Raw genomic sequence first — 16,616 nt, 5'->3', positions numbered from 1 at the left:
GTAGTAAGGAGGGCACGTATTGCGTGGTGCACTGGGTGTTATACGCAACTAATGAATCGTCGAACTTTACATCAAAAACTAGGGATGTACTGTATGGTGACTAACATAATAAAAAAACATTAAAAAAATAAAAAATAAAATAGCACCCAAATCATACTTAGGTGTAGTGATACCTGGATAGACATTAAACAAAATGTGTGCAAGACTTGTATGCTGAAAACCACAAAGCACATTGGTGAGAGAAACTATAGAAGAAGTAAATAAATGAAGGGTGAGATTGCATCCGTGGATTGAAAGACTCCACAGTGCTAAGATGCTTAGTTCACTCAAAATGGAGCTATAGATGCAATGGAATCCTAATCGATGACCTGGCAGGCTATTTTTTCTGTGTGTGTGTGTGCGTGCGTGTGTGTGTGTGTAATGAATCGACAAGCTGATTCTGAAACTTCTGTGGCAAAGCACTAGAACTGCCAAAAGGACTGCCTTTTTGAAAAAGAACAACGTAGTTGGATTACTCACATCGTCTGCTTTCAGGGCTTGTTATAAAGCTACAGCGAGTAGTCCAGGTGGTGTGGTGTTGGTGTAAAGAGACATTTAGATCCATGGAATAGAACGGACAGTCAAGAAATAGAACTGTCAATTGATTTTTTACAAAGAGACCAGGACAGTTCAATGCCGAAAGGATAGTTCTCTCAGTAAATGATGCTGGTACAATTGGACATCCAGAGGAAAACAAACACACCACAAATCGCGTCTCACAGCACAAGCAAAAATTAACTTGAAATGGACCGTAGACCAAAATGTTGAACCTAACGCTATAAAACTTCTCACAGAAAGTATTGGGGAAAATCTTTGTGCCTTTGAGTTAGAAAAAATACCCTTCACAGAACACAAAAGTACAAATCATAAACGAAAAATCAACACATCGGACTTCATCAGCATTAAAATCTTCTACCTTTTAAAAAACACTGTCAAGGAAAAGATAAGTTACGGACTGGAAGACAGTATTTTCAGATCACATTTCTGAGAAAGGACTTGTATCCAGAATATGTAAAGAATTCTTACAACTCAATAATGATGGTAATAATAATCAATGATAAAAAATAGACAAAGATGTGGATTCATACTTCACCAAAAAAGGTGTACAGGTGGCAAGTAAACAATGAAAAGATGTTCAACACGGTTGGTTATTATGAAAACAGAATTAAAAGCATAATGAGATATCGTCACAAACTTATTAGAATGACAATATCAAGTCTTGACAAGGATGCAAAAATGGTATAGCTATTTTGCAACACAATGTGGCAGCTTTGATCAAATTAGACACGCACTTACCACATGACCTGGCACTACCACTCCTAAGATTTTAGCCAAGGGAAATGGAGCATACGACCACACAAAATATATGCACATGAATGTTTATAGTGGCCTTTTCCATAATTGCTCCCAACTTGAAACCACTCAAATGTTCATCAGCTGGTGAATGGATAAATAACGTGTGGTTCAGCTATATGATGACATATATTCAGCAATAACATGAAACGAATTACCAAGAGGTGTAACTTCATGCATGCTGAATACATTTTGATAAGTGAAAGAAACCAGACTCAGGGCTGCATACCATATGGTTCCAGGAATAGGACATTCTAGAAAGGGCAGGAAGCTGTAGGAACAGAAGGAAGATCAGTGGTTGCCAGGACCTGAGTTGGAGAGGAAGAGATTGGCTAACAGGGGCCTGAAGGAACTTTTTGGGGGGCTGATAGAAGTGTTCTGTATTTCGCTGTGGCAGTTGTTACAGAGATATATGAGTTTGTCAAAATTCACAGAAGTGGACACCCAACGGGGTGAATTTTTGTGTAAACGATATGCCGATAATCCTGACTTTATAAAAAAGACCATAGAAGGGTACCTATAGAGTGATTTTCAGGTGGCCTCAGACCACTCTTTTCCTAGGCCATTAGGTCAAGGCTGGGCAGCTGGCTTTCTAAGTGAAGCACTGTCTTAAGTTTATCATTATCCCCCATCTCCGAGCACATTCCCTGTACGATGGTAGATGCACAGACATATGGGTAAAGTGAATAAAAACAAATCAGGGAGCTCTTGCAAGGAACCAAAGAAGACTCTGATGATCTTGAGTCCCTGTGGCCTCTTCCAGCCTCGCCAGCTACTTCCCCCAGCGTGACTCGACTTCCCACCCCTGGGAATGACCCACCTCCTCCACCTTCTCCCTAATTCACCACCGAGCCCTTGCAAACTTTGGTGCCTTTGTCCATGCAAGTCCCTGTGCCTGGATCACCCTTCAAGGGCCCTCACCTGTGGGGAAAGCACACCCTCACGCCCAGAACTCCAGCAGATGTCACGTCCTGTGTTGTCCCATAGGTGTGTGTATGCACAAAATAATGCCTGTGTGAGAGTGTGCACCCAGAAGGCACCTGACTATGCAAAGGAGGATAAACTTGGGCAGGAGATCGCAGGTGGAAGAGAAAATTTTCCCTCTCCTGGACAGCCCATCTTCCCCTCCCCTGCTAAATAGGATAATAGTACTAGTTAGTATTTGCTGAGTGTTTATTGTGTGTCAGACTCTATTCTAAAGCACTTTACCTGTGGAAATCCATGTTACCTTCCCAATAACACTATACACTATTATTATTCCCATTTTACACATATAAGAACTGAGACACAGAGAGGTTATGGACGGCTGGTTGTACACACAGCAATTGAGGAAGGAGGGACTTGAAGTCCGATGCTGCCACACTACAGGGATGCTGGCCTGGAGGGAAGGACTACGAGGGGCTGGCTGAGGGCCCAGCTGTTCCCTGTCCCTTGCAAGGCTGGAACCAGAGTATGGCAGGCGCTGCAGCTGGAAGAGGGTTTGAACATGGCAGTGAGGACTGTGACTTGGACACTGACCAGCCCCAGTCATGTGGGGTCACTCTGGCTGACAGGGACAGTAGGATGGGCTGGCCTCTCGGAGGTCTGGGATCCACAGCCTCCGGCTGCTGGGAGGCAGTGGCTGGCTCCTCCTCTCCCTTCCTCCCCCACCCCGCACCCCCTGCCTGAATCATAAAGCCAGACCCCAGTCCTGACTATTTCTCAATCCCCAGGAGCCCAGTTCCTGTGGGCAGCACTTGACGTGCCTGAACCCTCTCCTTTCTGCAATTCAAGGGAAAGACGAGACCTTGCACAAGGCACCCCGTGTCTGCCCTCCTCCAGAGAAGGCCGGCATGGAGCCTCTCCGGCTGCTCATTCTGCTCGCCGTCACAGGTAGGACCCTGTCCCTCTGGTGCCCGTGCTGGCTCTCCTCCTCCTCTTTCAGTATGTGGGGCGGGTGGGTGCAGAGCACTGGGGTGAACTATAAAGGCGGTTGAAATCTTCAGCATGTCCTCCACCCCACTCTTCCCCACCCGCCCCACATTCTTTATGCGCTCCCTCCCTCCCCAGTGTGCGAGCCCACTGTCAGATTCTTCACGCATGGGGAACTATAAGATGCTGGTGGATTCTGGCCACACAGAAAATGAAGGAATTCTGATGGTGGCATCTCAGGCACTAGCTAGCATTTGGGGCAAGTTTTGGGGGGCACTGGTAAGATCCCCTAAAATTATGAACCGTTAGTCCCAGAGGAATGGCAGGGTGGGAGGGAAGAAAGGGAGGAGGAAAAACCCCCACAACCAAGCATGTGCATCTGCGTGGTGGTGCTTCTGATGTGGAGGTCCTCTTGCCCTCTGCCCTGGAAGGGAGGTAAGGGGGCTGAAGATTTCTGTCACTGCAATGGAAGATTGACACCCCAGATTCTTGCACACAACTACCTCCTTTCATTGAGAGGCTGTCCCAGAGGAGCCCTGCTCCTGAGGTTTCTTAGCTAGGGGTGGAGTGGAGGAAGATGGGGGGCTGCCTGGAGGCAGAGGGATGGACAGACAAGTGGAGGAGGCACTATCCTCATCAGGTCTCTCTGCTTCCCAAAGGCAGGCCACCTGCTCCCTAATCTTGTCTTCCAAGTTTCTGTCACCATATGGTTGAAGATGGCATAAGGGAGGACCAAGAGAGGGGAAGTTGAGGCAGAGGGCTCCAGGTGATTCCTCTGCAGTCTCTGCCCTGGCAATAGACGGTGCTCTAAGCCTGTCTCCCCTGCCCCAAGAAAGGTCCCCAAAATAGCAGCCTCGTGTCTCCCCCAAAATAGCTCTGAGTTGAGTCTCTCCTGAAAGGGGAACAAAGCCACAGAAATAGGGAAGCCAGGAGCCAAAGGTCAGAAGGAGGAGATGCAGAGCGGGCGCTGGCGGGGGCAGCTGCCAAGTAATCATGAATAACGGCCTGGGCAGGGGCAGGGGTATCCAGCCCACACTGAGGGGCCCCTGGCCCTGCTCTCTTGAGGTGGAGCGGGGGACGGCAGGCCTTGGTCCCATACGACAGCGAGAAAATGTGTGGAATAGGACCGGAGGGAACTTTAAAACCAATGTCTCTGGAAATAGGCCCAGAGAAGGTCAGTTACTTTTTAAAAAATGCCCAGCAAGTCCAGCGGTGTTAAAGCCAGACCTAGAACCTGGGTGTCACAGTGGGCTATGCACCTTCTCCCAGCCTGAGCTCCTTAAGGGCAAGATTTCTATCTCTTTGGTCATTGCACACAGTAGGTGTTTGATGAACATTAGGTAAATGAACAAAGAGTGAAGGAATGTCTCCTCCCCAGAGCTGTCCAGAGCCCACAACACAACGGTGTTCCAGGGTATGGCGGGCCGGTCCCTGCAGGTCTCCTGCCCATACAACTCCCTGAAGCACTGGGGGAGACGCAAAGCCTGGTGCCGCCAGCTGGATGAAGAAGGCCCATGCCAGCGGGTGGTTAGCACCCACCGCTCGTGGCTGCTGTCGTTCCTAACGAGGAGGAATGGGAGCACAGCCATCGTGGATGATGCCTTGGGTGGCACACTCACCATCACGCTGCGCAATCTTCAAGCCCACGACGCTGGCCTCTACCAGTGCCAGAGTCTCTATGGTGATGAGACCGACACCCTCAGGAAGGTCCTAGTGGAGGTGCTGGCTGGTGAGTGGGTGGGGGACTGCACCTAAGGCCCACCCCTGGGATGGGATTATGTCTCTGATGTCTGGGAAAACCCACAGTGCGGCTCTTGCCCTCCCACTCAGGGCCACCGTGGATGGTTGTGCAGGTTGCTCACTGCACGAGGGGGCCACACTCCAGCCCTGGTGCTCCTCTCCAGGCTGTGCTCCCTGAGGCAGGACTACACCTGTAATTTGCACAAGGCACCGAACGAGCTGGTTGTGGTCCTGCCTCTGCAAAAAGCTTTACCCACTTGGCATCCAGTTAGGATGCGAACACCTAAAGTAGTCCTTAAGGAGTAGGAGGGGCTCGTTTACTCCCTCATCCAGGTACCCAAAGGACCTGCCAACAGAAAGTCAGCACCAACCTGGTGCACTAAACAGCCCGAGGAAGGGGCACTGCTTATGACCCTGGGGTGATGCGTTTGCCTCTCTGGGCCTCTTCTTTAAATGGAGATGAAGATGTGTGTCCTGCTGCCCCCACAGGGCTCCTGTGAGGCACCCATGAAGTGACAGAGTTAAAAGTGTTTGGGGGTAAGTGACAGCCCATGCCCCAGCCTCCTGCTGCTGAGCTGACCTGGGGTGCTCATTGCGGGCTTGCCAGGCAGCGGGGTCCTCCCCACCCCTGAGCTTTGCACAGGGATACCCTCCAGGGAAGCCTTCTGCCTGTGTCTGCAGAACACCATGTGTCCCAAAGGAGAACAAATTTGGGGGTATGAGTCCCCTTTCTGACTCTCTAGAGCCCTTTCCCACCTCCTCCCCCACCACATGGCCCCTTATGGTGGAAAGGAGCCATTTGTCTAAGGTCTAAGGTGGGGAGTGGGGGATGACGGCTTGCCCTAGACCCAAACCCCACATCCACCACTATTTTACATGGGGGGACGGGGGAGAAAGGGGTGAAGGGACACAAATTTTCAGCCCTATCAGGGCTTAAGCCTCACCCAACTCCCAAGGAGGTGGCAGGAAAATAATAATAATAATTATTATTATTATTATTAGCTAGTGTAGACAGCTCGACAGTTCACACAGAACTTTCAATACATCCATTCATGCACTTGACTTTCCCAAAGACCCTGTGCGATGGGAGGGTGGGAGTTACTGAGCTCCGATGAGGCGCTAAGCACGATACAGGATGCGCTCACTGAATCTTGCAACGCTACTATAAAGGAGGTGTTTCTATTCGACCCACTTTACAGGTGAGGAGACTGAGGCTCAGAGTGGCTAAGGACCTGATCTGCTCTGGGCCAGAGCTCAGGCGGCCTCACCGCACCCACACCGGTTCGCCCCACTGCAGCCGGCTGCCTCGAGGAGGAAGCTCACAGGCTCTATCTCCCACAGACCCCCTTGATCACCTGGACCCTGGAGATCTCTGGATCCCTGAAGACTCCAAGAGCTTTGAGGGTGTTCGTGTGGAGCCCAGCATCTCCAGGTACAGAGATGGGTCTCTGCTAAGGTCTCTGGGCAGACTTCTGCCCTGCAGAGCCCAGGCATGGGATGGCGGCTGGGGTCCTAGAATTAAGTAAAATTCAAAGATAATTAGAGCATGAAAGGGCCTGGAGAAGATTTGTCTGAACACCCCTCCAACCAGCCCTTGTGTGCTGGTATGGCCAAGCCAGTTATTAAAATATTGAAATTCTTTTTTTATACATAGCTGCTGCTCCAAGACTCCTGAATGGTCAGCCTCCCATCCTCCCCTGGTGGCCCTTGGACATGCCCACAATTTAGCAACAATAAAAGTTTTAGTACAAAACTGGGATCCCCAGATACCTACCTGCTCCTTTAGTAGGACCAGAATCAGCTTTGATTGGTTCATGCCTGTGTACTGGTGTTGAAATATTGTTAATATAACCACGGAGAACATGTGTGCCCCCCCATACTATACGAGCACGCACAGCAGGAGGGGTTTAAATGTGCTTAGCGGGTGGATCCTGATCACAGGCTCCCCCAAGCCCACAAAGCCTCCTCCCGGGATGGTGCTGGTAGGGAGCTATTCTAGGCCCCTGAAAGCTCCCAGTGTCTCCCTGCTCCTTCTCTGAGGGCAGACTTCAGTGTGTGCCACTACCCCCCCCCCAAGCCTCATGTCCTCTTTGTGTCTCCAAGGAGTCTCTCTGAAGAGGAGATCCCCTTCCCACCCACGTCCATCCTTCTCCTCCTGGCCTGCATCTTTCTCAGCAAGTTTCTAGCAGCCAGTGCCCTCTGGGCTGTGGCCTGGCGTGGGCAGAAACTGGGGACACCCCCAGCCAGTGAGCTGGACTGCAGCCATGATCCAGGTTACCAGCTCCAGACCCTAACAGGTAAGCATGAAGAGCACAGCAGTGGCTGGGGGTGGACTGGGCAGGGACGGTGAGGCGGGGCTCAGAGGGGCAGTGTGAGCACTGGGTTGATTGCAGAGCGGAGAGACACATGAAGAGAAGAGGACCCCCCATGGGATGAGGCCCAGGAGAGGCCTGCTGGAACCACCCCAGCCTGCACACTGGCCTCTCGGCCACCAAGACTCCTGGTTCTGCTTTGGCAAAAGGCCAGCCTGCCCATTCCCTGTTTCCCCTGGCCCTGGAAACAGAGGGGTGTGTGTGTGTGTGTGTGTGTGTGTGTGTGTGTAGCATTTGCCAACTTCTAGACATTGGAATTTACTCTCACAAATAAAACCAAGACTTCATGTTTAATTGGATGGTTTGGGGCTCCTTGAAGGCTTCTCTCTTGCTACAGGGCTAGGAGAATGAATATGGCTGCGGAAGAGATAAAAGGTCTGACTCCTTGGGGCCTCGGGTCTTAGGCTACCGCATCCCTCCATTCTGGAAGCCTCCACGCCGCACATCTTTTTCTTCTTCCCCTTCCCTCCCTAGATCTAATTACTGAGTCCTGCCTCCTCCTCTGGGATTTCTCTGGCACCCAGTCTGGCTCCCCTCTCCTCCACTTGCCTCCTGCCCCTCAGGAGGATTATTCTAGGATTATTGTTGCCCAGCCCCGCCCCAGTCCATCAAACTCCCAGCTGACTCACCCACTCGCTTCCCCAGAGCTTTGCTCTCCTCGTGCTACTTTCCCTACAGGCGAACAACCAGGTCTTGACTTACACAGTGCAGCATATCAGAGCTGGGAACTGCTGGTCTGAGCCCTCACTCCATAGAAGGGAAACTGAGGCTCAAAAGGGAATGACGTCATCCTAAGACCACAGCAGAGCCTGGAAGTCCAAATTTCGCTTGGTGTTCAACTTGCCCTTCCCTCTAGCTCAATCCTACTCATTTATTCATTAATTTATTCAACAGATATTTTCTGTGCCGGATAACACTCTAGGCGCCAGAGACACAAGAGTGAACCAAACAGGCAAAGATTCCTGCCCACACAGAGCCATGGACTGGTGGAAGGGGAGGGGAGACAGACACAATAAATAAGTCAGCCACATGGTATGTTAAAAGATGAAGTGCTGAGGGGATGCCTAGGTGGTGTCAGTTAAGGGTCTGCCTTTGGCTCCTGTCATGACCCCAGGATCCTGGGATCAAGTCCCACATTGGGCTCCCTGTTCAGCGGGGAGTCGGCTTCTCCCTCTGCCTGCTGTTCCCCCTGCTTGTGCTCTCTCACTTTGACAAATAAATAAAATCTAAAAAAAAAAAAAAAAGATAAAGTGTGGAGGAGCAAATGACAATGAAGCCGGGCTAGGCACACTGGGGGTGCAGAAGGGACAGGGATGATGTCATTCTAGGTCGTTAGAAGGAACTGCTGGAGAGACCTGGGAGGAGGTGAGGAAGTGAACCATGAGGCTATCAGGGGCTGAGGACTGGGGCAGAGGGACAGCCGGGGAGGCTCAGGAATCTCATCTCTCCCCCACACACAACACACCACTGCAGCCATGAGTGAGAGGAAGGAGATGGTGACTTGCCCGGGGGGGGGGGAGCTGCAGGAAGAGGCGGAAACAAGGCTGTCCCATCCTTGGCCTTGGCAAGGTGGAAGCCCAGGAGCCCCTGTGGCGAGGGCCACACGTGGCTGCTTTGCCCCCTACCATGGGCGTGGGCTCCTGGGGTTTCGGATCGTGGGGAAGAACCCCCGATGCAGCCCTTGTGTCCAGCTTCAAGTCTACACGTCGTTCCCCAGGGCTGGCCCAGCCCAGCCCCGCGTGGCCCACTCCCCAAGGAGGCTGCTGGGCTGGCGCTGTCCCCGGTTCTGAGACACTGGTCTAGGCTATGTGTCCCAGGTCCTTGGACTCATTGGCATGTCAAGCTTCCTCATCATGTCCCGGGACCTTGTCTCCTTCCTGCAGACCTGAGGCACAGTCTGGCACTCAGGAGCGAGTCAGTCCACCTGCCAGGACCAAAGCCGGACAAGATGGCAGGGGAGGGTCCCCCGTGCGCGGCACTGGAGCTCGCCTGCCGCTCGCCTGCTTTGGAGAGCTTGGTCTTTTCTCTTTCTTCCTCTGCCACATTTTGGCATCCCCCTCGGGATTTGGATTACCACTGGGATCCCGTGCCTTGGACTGTCTGGGGCACACACTGAACCGAAGGGGTCAGGTAACTTAGTTCCACATTTCAGCTTTGCCTCCTACTCAGAAACCTGAAGCAAGTCCCTTAGCCCCTCTGCACCTCACCTATTAAAAAACAAAACAAACAAGCAAATCAACCCTGTTTGGCTGGGGTTTTGTGAGGTTGAAAGAAATACCGTTAGTGAAAGTCTCAGGCCAGATGTCTGGTGCAGAGCAGGTCCCAGATAAACACTGGCTTCCGTCCTCCTCTCTAATGCCCACAATCTGACACCTCCCTGAGGTCTGGTCACCTCTGTCCTTGCACGCAGCAGTGGACTGTATATGTTTCAGACGCTTGGTTACATATTGAGGACAGGCCTCCTCTTCATGGCCTGTTAGTGTAATAACTTTCTTGTAAGGAAATCAAAGAAAACCTGATGCATATTGGCAGGAGAGGTATAAGCACTTTCACATCACTCACGAGGCTGACCCACCTGTCCAGTCTGCCTAAGACTTTGCCAGTGTAGCACCGAAAGCCTCACATCCTCAGGAAAACCCACAGGCCCGGGCAGATGGGACAGCTGGTCACCATCTCACCTCTTCCAGCTTCACACACTGGCTTTCTTGGGCTCCTGTTTCCAGTCTCCATTGACAGCTCCCTTGCTCCTGAAGGAAGGAGGGAGGGAGAGGAAGGAGGGAGGGTGGTTTCTTTAGCCCCTTTCTAGGTGTGATGTCTAGGTCGGGGGCAGCGTGCCCCTTTCAGCCAACCCCACCTTGCCCGCCCTTGTCTCTCTGAACACCACTGCTCCCCTGGAGTCGCAGGTCAGCAGGTTTATTGCCCACGTTCGGTGCAGGGTCCCCACACCCCAGTTCTGCACAGGGCGACATGAGTGGGGGCCAGATGTTTCCTGCGCCGGCAGTGGGCTTGTGTCACGGGAGAGGACCTCCAAGTATGAGGCTTGGAGTTTACATACAGCATTGGCCCATCTTCCTCTCTTGGGAGAGAGACACCTTTACCCTGGAAGGTAAACAGATCTGCTCGAGGGAGGGGGCGGGTGTCTGAGCAAGTCCCTCTGGAGCTGATACTCTCTCTCTAGATTTCAAGGCATGTTTCTATTCGATAACACTAGAACAAAGCCTGAGCAGTGCCCAGACCATGCAGAAATGTGAAAATACCCATGGAGGGCTGTCTCCCCACAGACAGGCTACTATATTCATGAAACAAAAATAATATGCTATAAGAAATGTTTAAAGAGTAAGAAATCTTGTAAATTGAAAATACTAAGGAAATTAAACACAAGACAATAATAGAAGGGATGGAAGAAAAAGATTTCTCGAAATCAGAACAAAATGGACAAAAAGAAGGAAAACGAGAGAGAAAAAGATAGGAAAATGAGATGAATCCATGAGGTTCGATATCCAACGAGTTATGGAGTACCGGAAAACAGGGGAGAAGGAAATGGGGCGTCATTCTCAAAGGATCAATGCGGTTGGCAGAACTGGAGAAGGTGGGTGCATGCTGCCGGGTGTCGAGAGCACTGGGCACAGTAAATGGAGGCAGGTCCGTGCGGGGTGCTGCGGAGGGGGGCCTCCTGCTGTGAGGTGGTGCAGCAGGACCGGGCAGTCTCCTGAGAGCTCAGGCCGTGTGCCCATAACAGACTGTACAAACAGAATGATGCTCTGCCTTCCCCCCTCACAGCTCTGCGTCCTCGGATGCTATCTTTGGAAGACCCTGAGCACTCTTCCCTCTCTCTCTGTTGCTTTCCAGTTACCAGGATCCTCCTCCCGCCTCACCCCTTTGCCAGGCCCCAGGAGCCCGGGTTCTGTCTGTCCTTGGGCCTTCTCACGCTGCCTTGCCCACCCCTACCGACCCTCATGGTCAGTTCCCAAGCACTGAAGCAACCAGGCTTCGGAAGGGTGCCTTATCCCCACCCATGGAGGGGCCCCCAGTGCCTTCCTCCCACCCCGTGGCCACTGAGAGGCCCACGTGACTGTCTGAGGCAGATGTTTCCTGCTCCCTGGGGAATGCTGTGTCAGTGACCAGGCAAGCCCTGAGCTGACATCTGCCGACCTGCCATGGGCCCCAACCTGCTACTGCTCCTGCTCCTGGGACTGGAAGGTAAGGTTAGAAGGAGCTGCGCTCGGGGCCCCTAAACTCCACTCCAGGCCGAGGAATAACTGGTGTTATCTTGGCAACAATAACATATGGAGGGCCCAGAAGGTGGACCTCTATGTCCCTGAGCCCCTGTGGCAGTGGGTGGACTGGAAAGTTCCCCCAGCTCCTGCCCAGCCTTCCCACATCGTTTCCTTCCCTAGGCCAGGGCTCAACTGGCACCTTCCCTGAGGTGCTGCAGGCCCCCGTTGGGGGCTCCGTTCTGGTGCAGTGCCACTACCGGCTCCAGGACGTCAGGGCTCGGAAGGTGTGGTGCCGCTTCTTGCCAGAGGGGTGCCAGCCCTTGGTGTCCTCAGCTGTGGATCGCAGAGCTCCCGGGGGCAGCCGCATGTTTCTCACCGACCTGGGGGGCGGCCTGCTCCAGGTGGAGATGATTACCCTGAGGGAGGAGGATGCTGGCGAGTACGGCTGCGTGGTGGAGGGGACCACGGGGCCCCAGACAGTGCACAGAGTCGCGCTGGACGTGCTCCCCCCAGGTGAGTTATCGCGGGCTGGCCATTGCCCCTTCCCGGCCCCACCTGCTGCTCTTGGGTCCTGGGGGGATGGAGACTCTTAGCAGGGGAGGAATTGGGAGGAGATATTTTTGACTGCTCCCCAGGGAACGGAAACCAAACTGGGTGAGCAGTCTGAGATAAAGCAGCCAGTGGGTCCCTCCCCCCTCCCACACTAGTGGGTTTCTCCACTGGAAGGCACAACCTCCTTCCTCACCCGTGGCCTTGGCCTCCTCATCCAGCATCTTCAACACACTCGATGCTATTTTTCCCCCTTAGGAACACTTTAAACGAAGTTTTAATTTGGACATATCAACCTGGAATTCATTTCTTAAATCTTCCAGTTTATTACTCCTGTTATAATGGGTTTGATGGCTTAAAATGACTGAATCTGTATTTTTATCTCATTTTATGTCTTCACTGAGCATCTAGTATGTGCCTCACCTACAAGCAGGTGCATTCAGTGCCTGAATTACTTCAACTCATTTCATTTGAAAAATGAGGAAAATGTCACTGATAGTTAAGCCAGTATTGTCAACCCTATTTTCAGTATAGAAAGTACTTTGATAGGCTGTGGGTTTCTCTCACAGGCTACAACTTTCTAAGGTCTAAGTATTTATTAAAAGACAATTTTAAAGTAGAAGAAGAAAATTGTCTAGAAAAATTAGATGTTGTAAAAAAAAATGTTCTGGAGGGAAAATGGCCACCTGCCTGCAGAAGTGGAGACCGTTTTCTCTTTTGGATGATGACAGTTTTTCATTTTCACGTCTTCCTTTCTCAAGTCATTTGTGCCCAATCCCCAAATAACGAAAATGAATAAAGGCATTTTTCCTTTTCTTGGTTTTCCCCCCATTTTTTAATTATGAGGGTGAACTGGGTTATCATTAGAACCGCTCTCGTCTCTGGTCCAGGATCATTATTTTATATTGTAAATATGCTCCTCGTGGTCTTTGTCGTCCTCTGTCCTCCTCCTTCCTTGACACTGTAAGGTCTAGTAACTCCAGCTTGTAGGACAGGATACACTGGGGAGAGGGGCAGGTGCTGGGGGCCCAACAGCTGTAGAGGATGGATGCTCAGGCCGGCCAGTGGAGCGTGGCTTTTAGAGGGGATACGGGTGGCTGAGAAGGCACCAGAAGGGCAGGACACACATAGCAAGATGGGAGACACAGTATCTTCAGATCCTGGTTTGGCTTGGGGTGGGAGGTGGGAATGATGAGCCTCTGAGAATAAGGAAGACCCCTATCCTGAGGGTCTAGAAGGACTGGCCAGGTTCCCAAGACAGATCCTCAGGCCCAGAGAAACCAACCCTGAGTCCCATAGCCAGAAGTTGAGCACGCTGTAGGGACGATAGAAGCCTTGTCACAAAACAAAGACTTGGGTTCTGAGCAAGGCTCTCAGAAAGGGTCACTTGGACTGAGGGTTTCAGAGGGGAGGGGGGTGGGGGATTGGGATAGGCCTGTGATGGGTATTAAGGAGGGCACATATTGCATGGAGCACTGGGTGTTATACACAAGTAATGAATCATGGAACACTACATCAAAAACTAAGGATGTATTGTATGGTGACTGACATAATAAAATTAAAAAAAAAAAGAAACGGTCACTTGGCATTGTGTCACATTAGGGGTGACCATAGAATTCCTTAGATCCTGAGGGCAGAGCTTCGGATAGGGCTCAACCAGCCTGCAGGGGGGTCACATGGTTGCAGGTATATGGAGAGGTCTAGCAGGCTGTGCTGAGGTCCCTTTAGAGACCAACCGATGAGCGCCAGGGGCAAGTTTGCCACTGAGGACAAGAGTGGAGAACCTATTCTGGGGTAGGGTGGGGAGATGGTCACAGATTTGGTCACAGATTACCCAGTAGCTGATTCTGCATAGTCTGAGCAGCCTGAGAGGCCAGGGGGTGTAGGGGAGCAGGTGAGAAGGCAGGGGCAACGGTTGGCGGCTGGTGATGGAGGGGAAAGTGGGTCTGGTCACAACCAGGTAAGACAGAAAGAGACCATCCCTGACCTCCAGAATAAGGGCCCCTAAGGAATATGCCAAGCCCCTACTTGTGTTTCTTACTTGGGACCTCTCCTTCCTCGGCCACACTCCCCCCCGTCCCTCAGATCTCAACAGGCCTGTGACCCTGCCCACCATGGCTATGTGCTCATTAATATTTCCTTCTGACTCAGCTCCAAGCCTGAAAGAGGAGGAGGAGACCTATAAGGTTGGGGGTCTGGCTGACGGCCCCTCCTCGGACACTATGGGTGGTGCCAGCCCTGTGGAACCCAGCCAGGATGAGAAAAGGTACTGTATTGTACAGATGACAAGAGCTGTATTTGGTGGCTGGGAAAAGGGTGGTGATGGGAGAGGGGGTGAAAGATTGTTTAGAGCCCCAGGCTAACTCAAAGGGAAACCTTATGGTTCCTTCCACCCCTGGGGAACTTCTGATCAGGCAGGAAGTCAGGCAGATCCCCCTGTCTCTCCCAGTTCAGTAATGACCCCTTGACCCCGGTGGTCTCCAGCTGGAATACCCTGATAATGTGTTTCTCTTCTGCCCTGAGTCGGCCCTCCTCATTCCTTCCCCCAAATCCTCTTCTTGCAACCATGGCTCACCAAGAACAGCACCCTTCTCCACTGCTCTGGGTTTCCTGGTGAGCAGCTTCCTGCCAGCTTCAGGCCTGAGCTCACCTATCCCTTTATGTCCTTCAGCATCCCCTTGATCTGGGGCGCTGTGCTCCTGCTGAGCCTGCTGGTGGCGGCAGTGGTGTTGTTTGCTGTGATGGCCAAGAGGAAAGGTAGGTAGCCATCCATGTGCCTACCCCAGCACAGCCCCGCAAGTGTACCAGCTAGTCTTGTAGACAATGCCAGGGCTCTAGGTCTGTTTCGCCTATAGATGGGCTTGTCTGGGCTTTAGTAGGGCCCTCAGGTCCTAGAAGATCCCAGCTGAGGAGTGGACGGGAAGAAGGAGATTCAGTGGGTGCTGCCCTGGGGACAGACAGGAATTGGACAGGGTGGGCAGTGGGACAGGAAGGTGACTGGAGGAGGTGAGGGAAGGGTTTCAGGAGACAGGCTGAGTGTTGAGGCAAGATGAAGGGAGCTGGAAGCAGTAAGTGGGTAGGGAGGTTCCTGGCAGGTTAGGGCAGAACTGGGGAGGCAGTGGGAAAGGGTTGCTGGTAGGAGTGGGATGAAGGGTCTGGACCAGGAAAGAGGCTTCAGGGACTTCTGAAGGGAGTGAGGGGATGGGCTGTGAGCCAGGATGGGCAGCAGACTGTGGTGCCACTCTCTGTCTTCCCAGGGAACAGGCTTGGTGTCCGTGGCCAACCTCAGAGCAGCGGAGTTCCAGGCATGGTAAGAGGCCTCTGCAGGCCCCCAGCCAAATTCCCCAGCCCTTCCATCTGCCCAGCTCACTGAGAGAGGTCCCAGGATGAGGGGCTGGAGAAAGACTGGGACCCAGTCAGGGTGCATATCCTCTTCCTAAATGCTGTAAACTTGGCACCAGTTGTTTTCCACCTTCCCACCTTGGTATTTCACTCTCCCCAATTTGGGGAGAAAGTTAGGGCTTGAAAATCTTCAAAGGGAAGCCCTCTTGCCCACTGACATATTCAAAATTTGGGAGACAGATTCAGTGTGGTCCTGGGCTTCCCCCCAGAGGGAACTGGGGCAGAAGGAGGCAATTTCTCTCTGCCTCACTTGCCTGCTTTCATTACAGGCCTCCTCCTCAGTGGCCCACCACATCAGTGACTCTGGACTGGGACTTGATTTGCCATCGGACATTCCCTATGCTAGGCTCGATTCACCACCGGCCTTTGACAATACCACCTATAGCGTACCTCTTGATCCCCCATCAGAGAAATCCCCACCCCCAGCCCAATCCTCATCGCCCCCTCTGCCTCCTAAAGTCCTAATGAGCTCCAAGCCTGTGACATATGCCACAGTTATCTTCCCTGGAAGGGACAAGGGTGGAGGGGCCTCCTGTGAGCCAGCCCAGGATCCATCAAATGGCCAAACGCCACCCAGCTGAGCTGTTCATCATAGTGTACACTCATGGAGACCATCCCCAGAGCTCTGTGCACTCAGCCAGCCAGCCCATGTCCTAGACCCTTATGATATCAGAGCAGCTAGGGTCTTTAGGATCTAATCTAACATCTTGACTTTTCTGACCTAGAGAGTGAGACTTAAATGTGCCCGAGGTGTCTTGGGAGTCCCCCATGCTCGTTCCACTGCCATTATACTACTGAGCTAAATAAACTCTGATTGTTAATATATGAGCTCTTGATGTTTGAGGGGGAAGGAAAGGGCCTGAGTTTGACTATTCCCATGGCCTGGGAACTAAAGATTCTGGTCCAGAATTTGTGATGCATGATCTCCTGCCTGTTCTGCTAGTAGGGACATGGCTTCATTCTTTGGTCATAATACTATGATGCAGTTTGATTCACGGGGCACTAAGAAGGCCTCTTCAAAATATTTCCTGCC

At 52.0% G+C, this 16,616-nt stretch overlaps 2 protein-coding genes across 3 annotated transcripts; both read left to right on the top strand.

Moving 5' to 3' along the window:
• The first annotated feature begins 3,104 nt into the window (after window positions 1-3,104).
• On the top strand, window positions 3,105-8,624 carry TREM2 (triggering receptor expressed on myeloid cells 2). 2 transcript variants are annotated; one of them, XM_011237822.3, is made up of 5 exons: window positions 3,105-3,264; window positions 4,682-5,032; window positions 6,385-6,475; window positions 7,147-7,340; window positions 8,310-8,624. In XM_011237822.3, the coding sequence occupies exons 1-5, from the start codon at window positions 3,225-3,227 to the stop codon at window positions 8,327-8,329; spliced, it is 696 nt and encodes a 231-aa protein (XP_011236124.1). In that variant the 5' UTR covers window positions 3,105-3,224; the 3' UTR covers window positions 8,330-8,624. The 2 variants fall into 2 exon arrangements, with proteins under 2 accessions (XP_011236124.1, XP_002929786.1); XM_002929740.4 differs by lacking the exon at window positions 8,310-8,624 and adding an exon at window positions 7,437-7,606.
• Window positions 8,625-11,474: 2,850 nt separating this feature from the next.
• TREML1 (triggering receptor expressed on myeloid cells like 1) lies at window positions 11,475-16,406 on the top strand. Its single transcript, XM_011237823.3, has 6 exons — window positions 11,475-11,615; window positions 11,813-12,145; window positions 14,333-14,447; window positions 14,853-14,938; window positions 15,439-15,491; window positions 15,853-16,406. Exons 1-6 carry the CDS (start codon window positions 11,573-11,575, stop codon window positions 16,162-16,164), a joined length of 942 nt encoding a protein of 313 aa, XP_011236125.1. The 5' UTR covers window positions 11,475-11,572; the 3' UTR covers window positions 16,165-16,406.
• Window positions 16,407-16,616: the final 210 nt, after the last annotated feature.

Source organism: Ailuropoda melanoleuca, chromosome 19, assembly GCF_002007445.2.
Source record: "Ailuropoda melanoleuca isolate Jingjing chromosome 19, ASM200744v2, whole genome shotgun sequence".
In the NCBI taxonomy this organism is placed as follows: Eukaryota; Metazoa; Chordata; class Mammalia; order Carnivora; family Ursidae; genus Ailuropoda; species Ailuropoda melanoleuca.
This window is presented reverse-complemented; position numbering and strand designations above follow the sequence as displayed.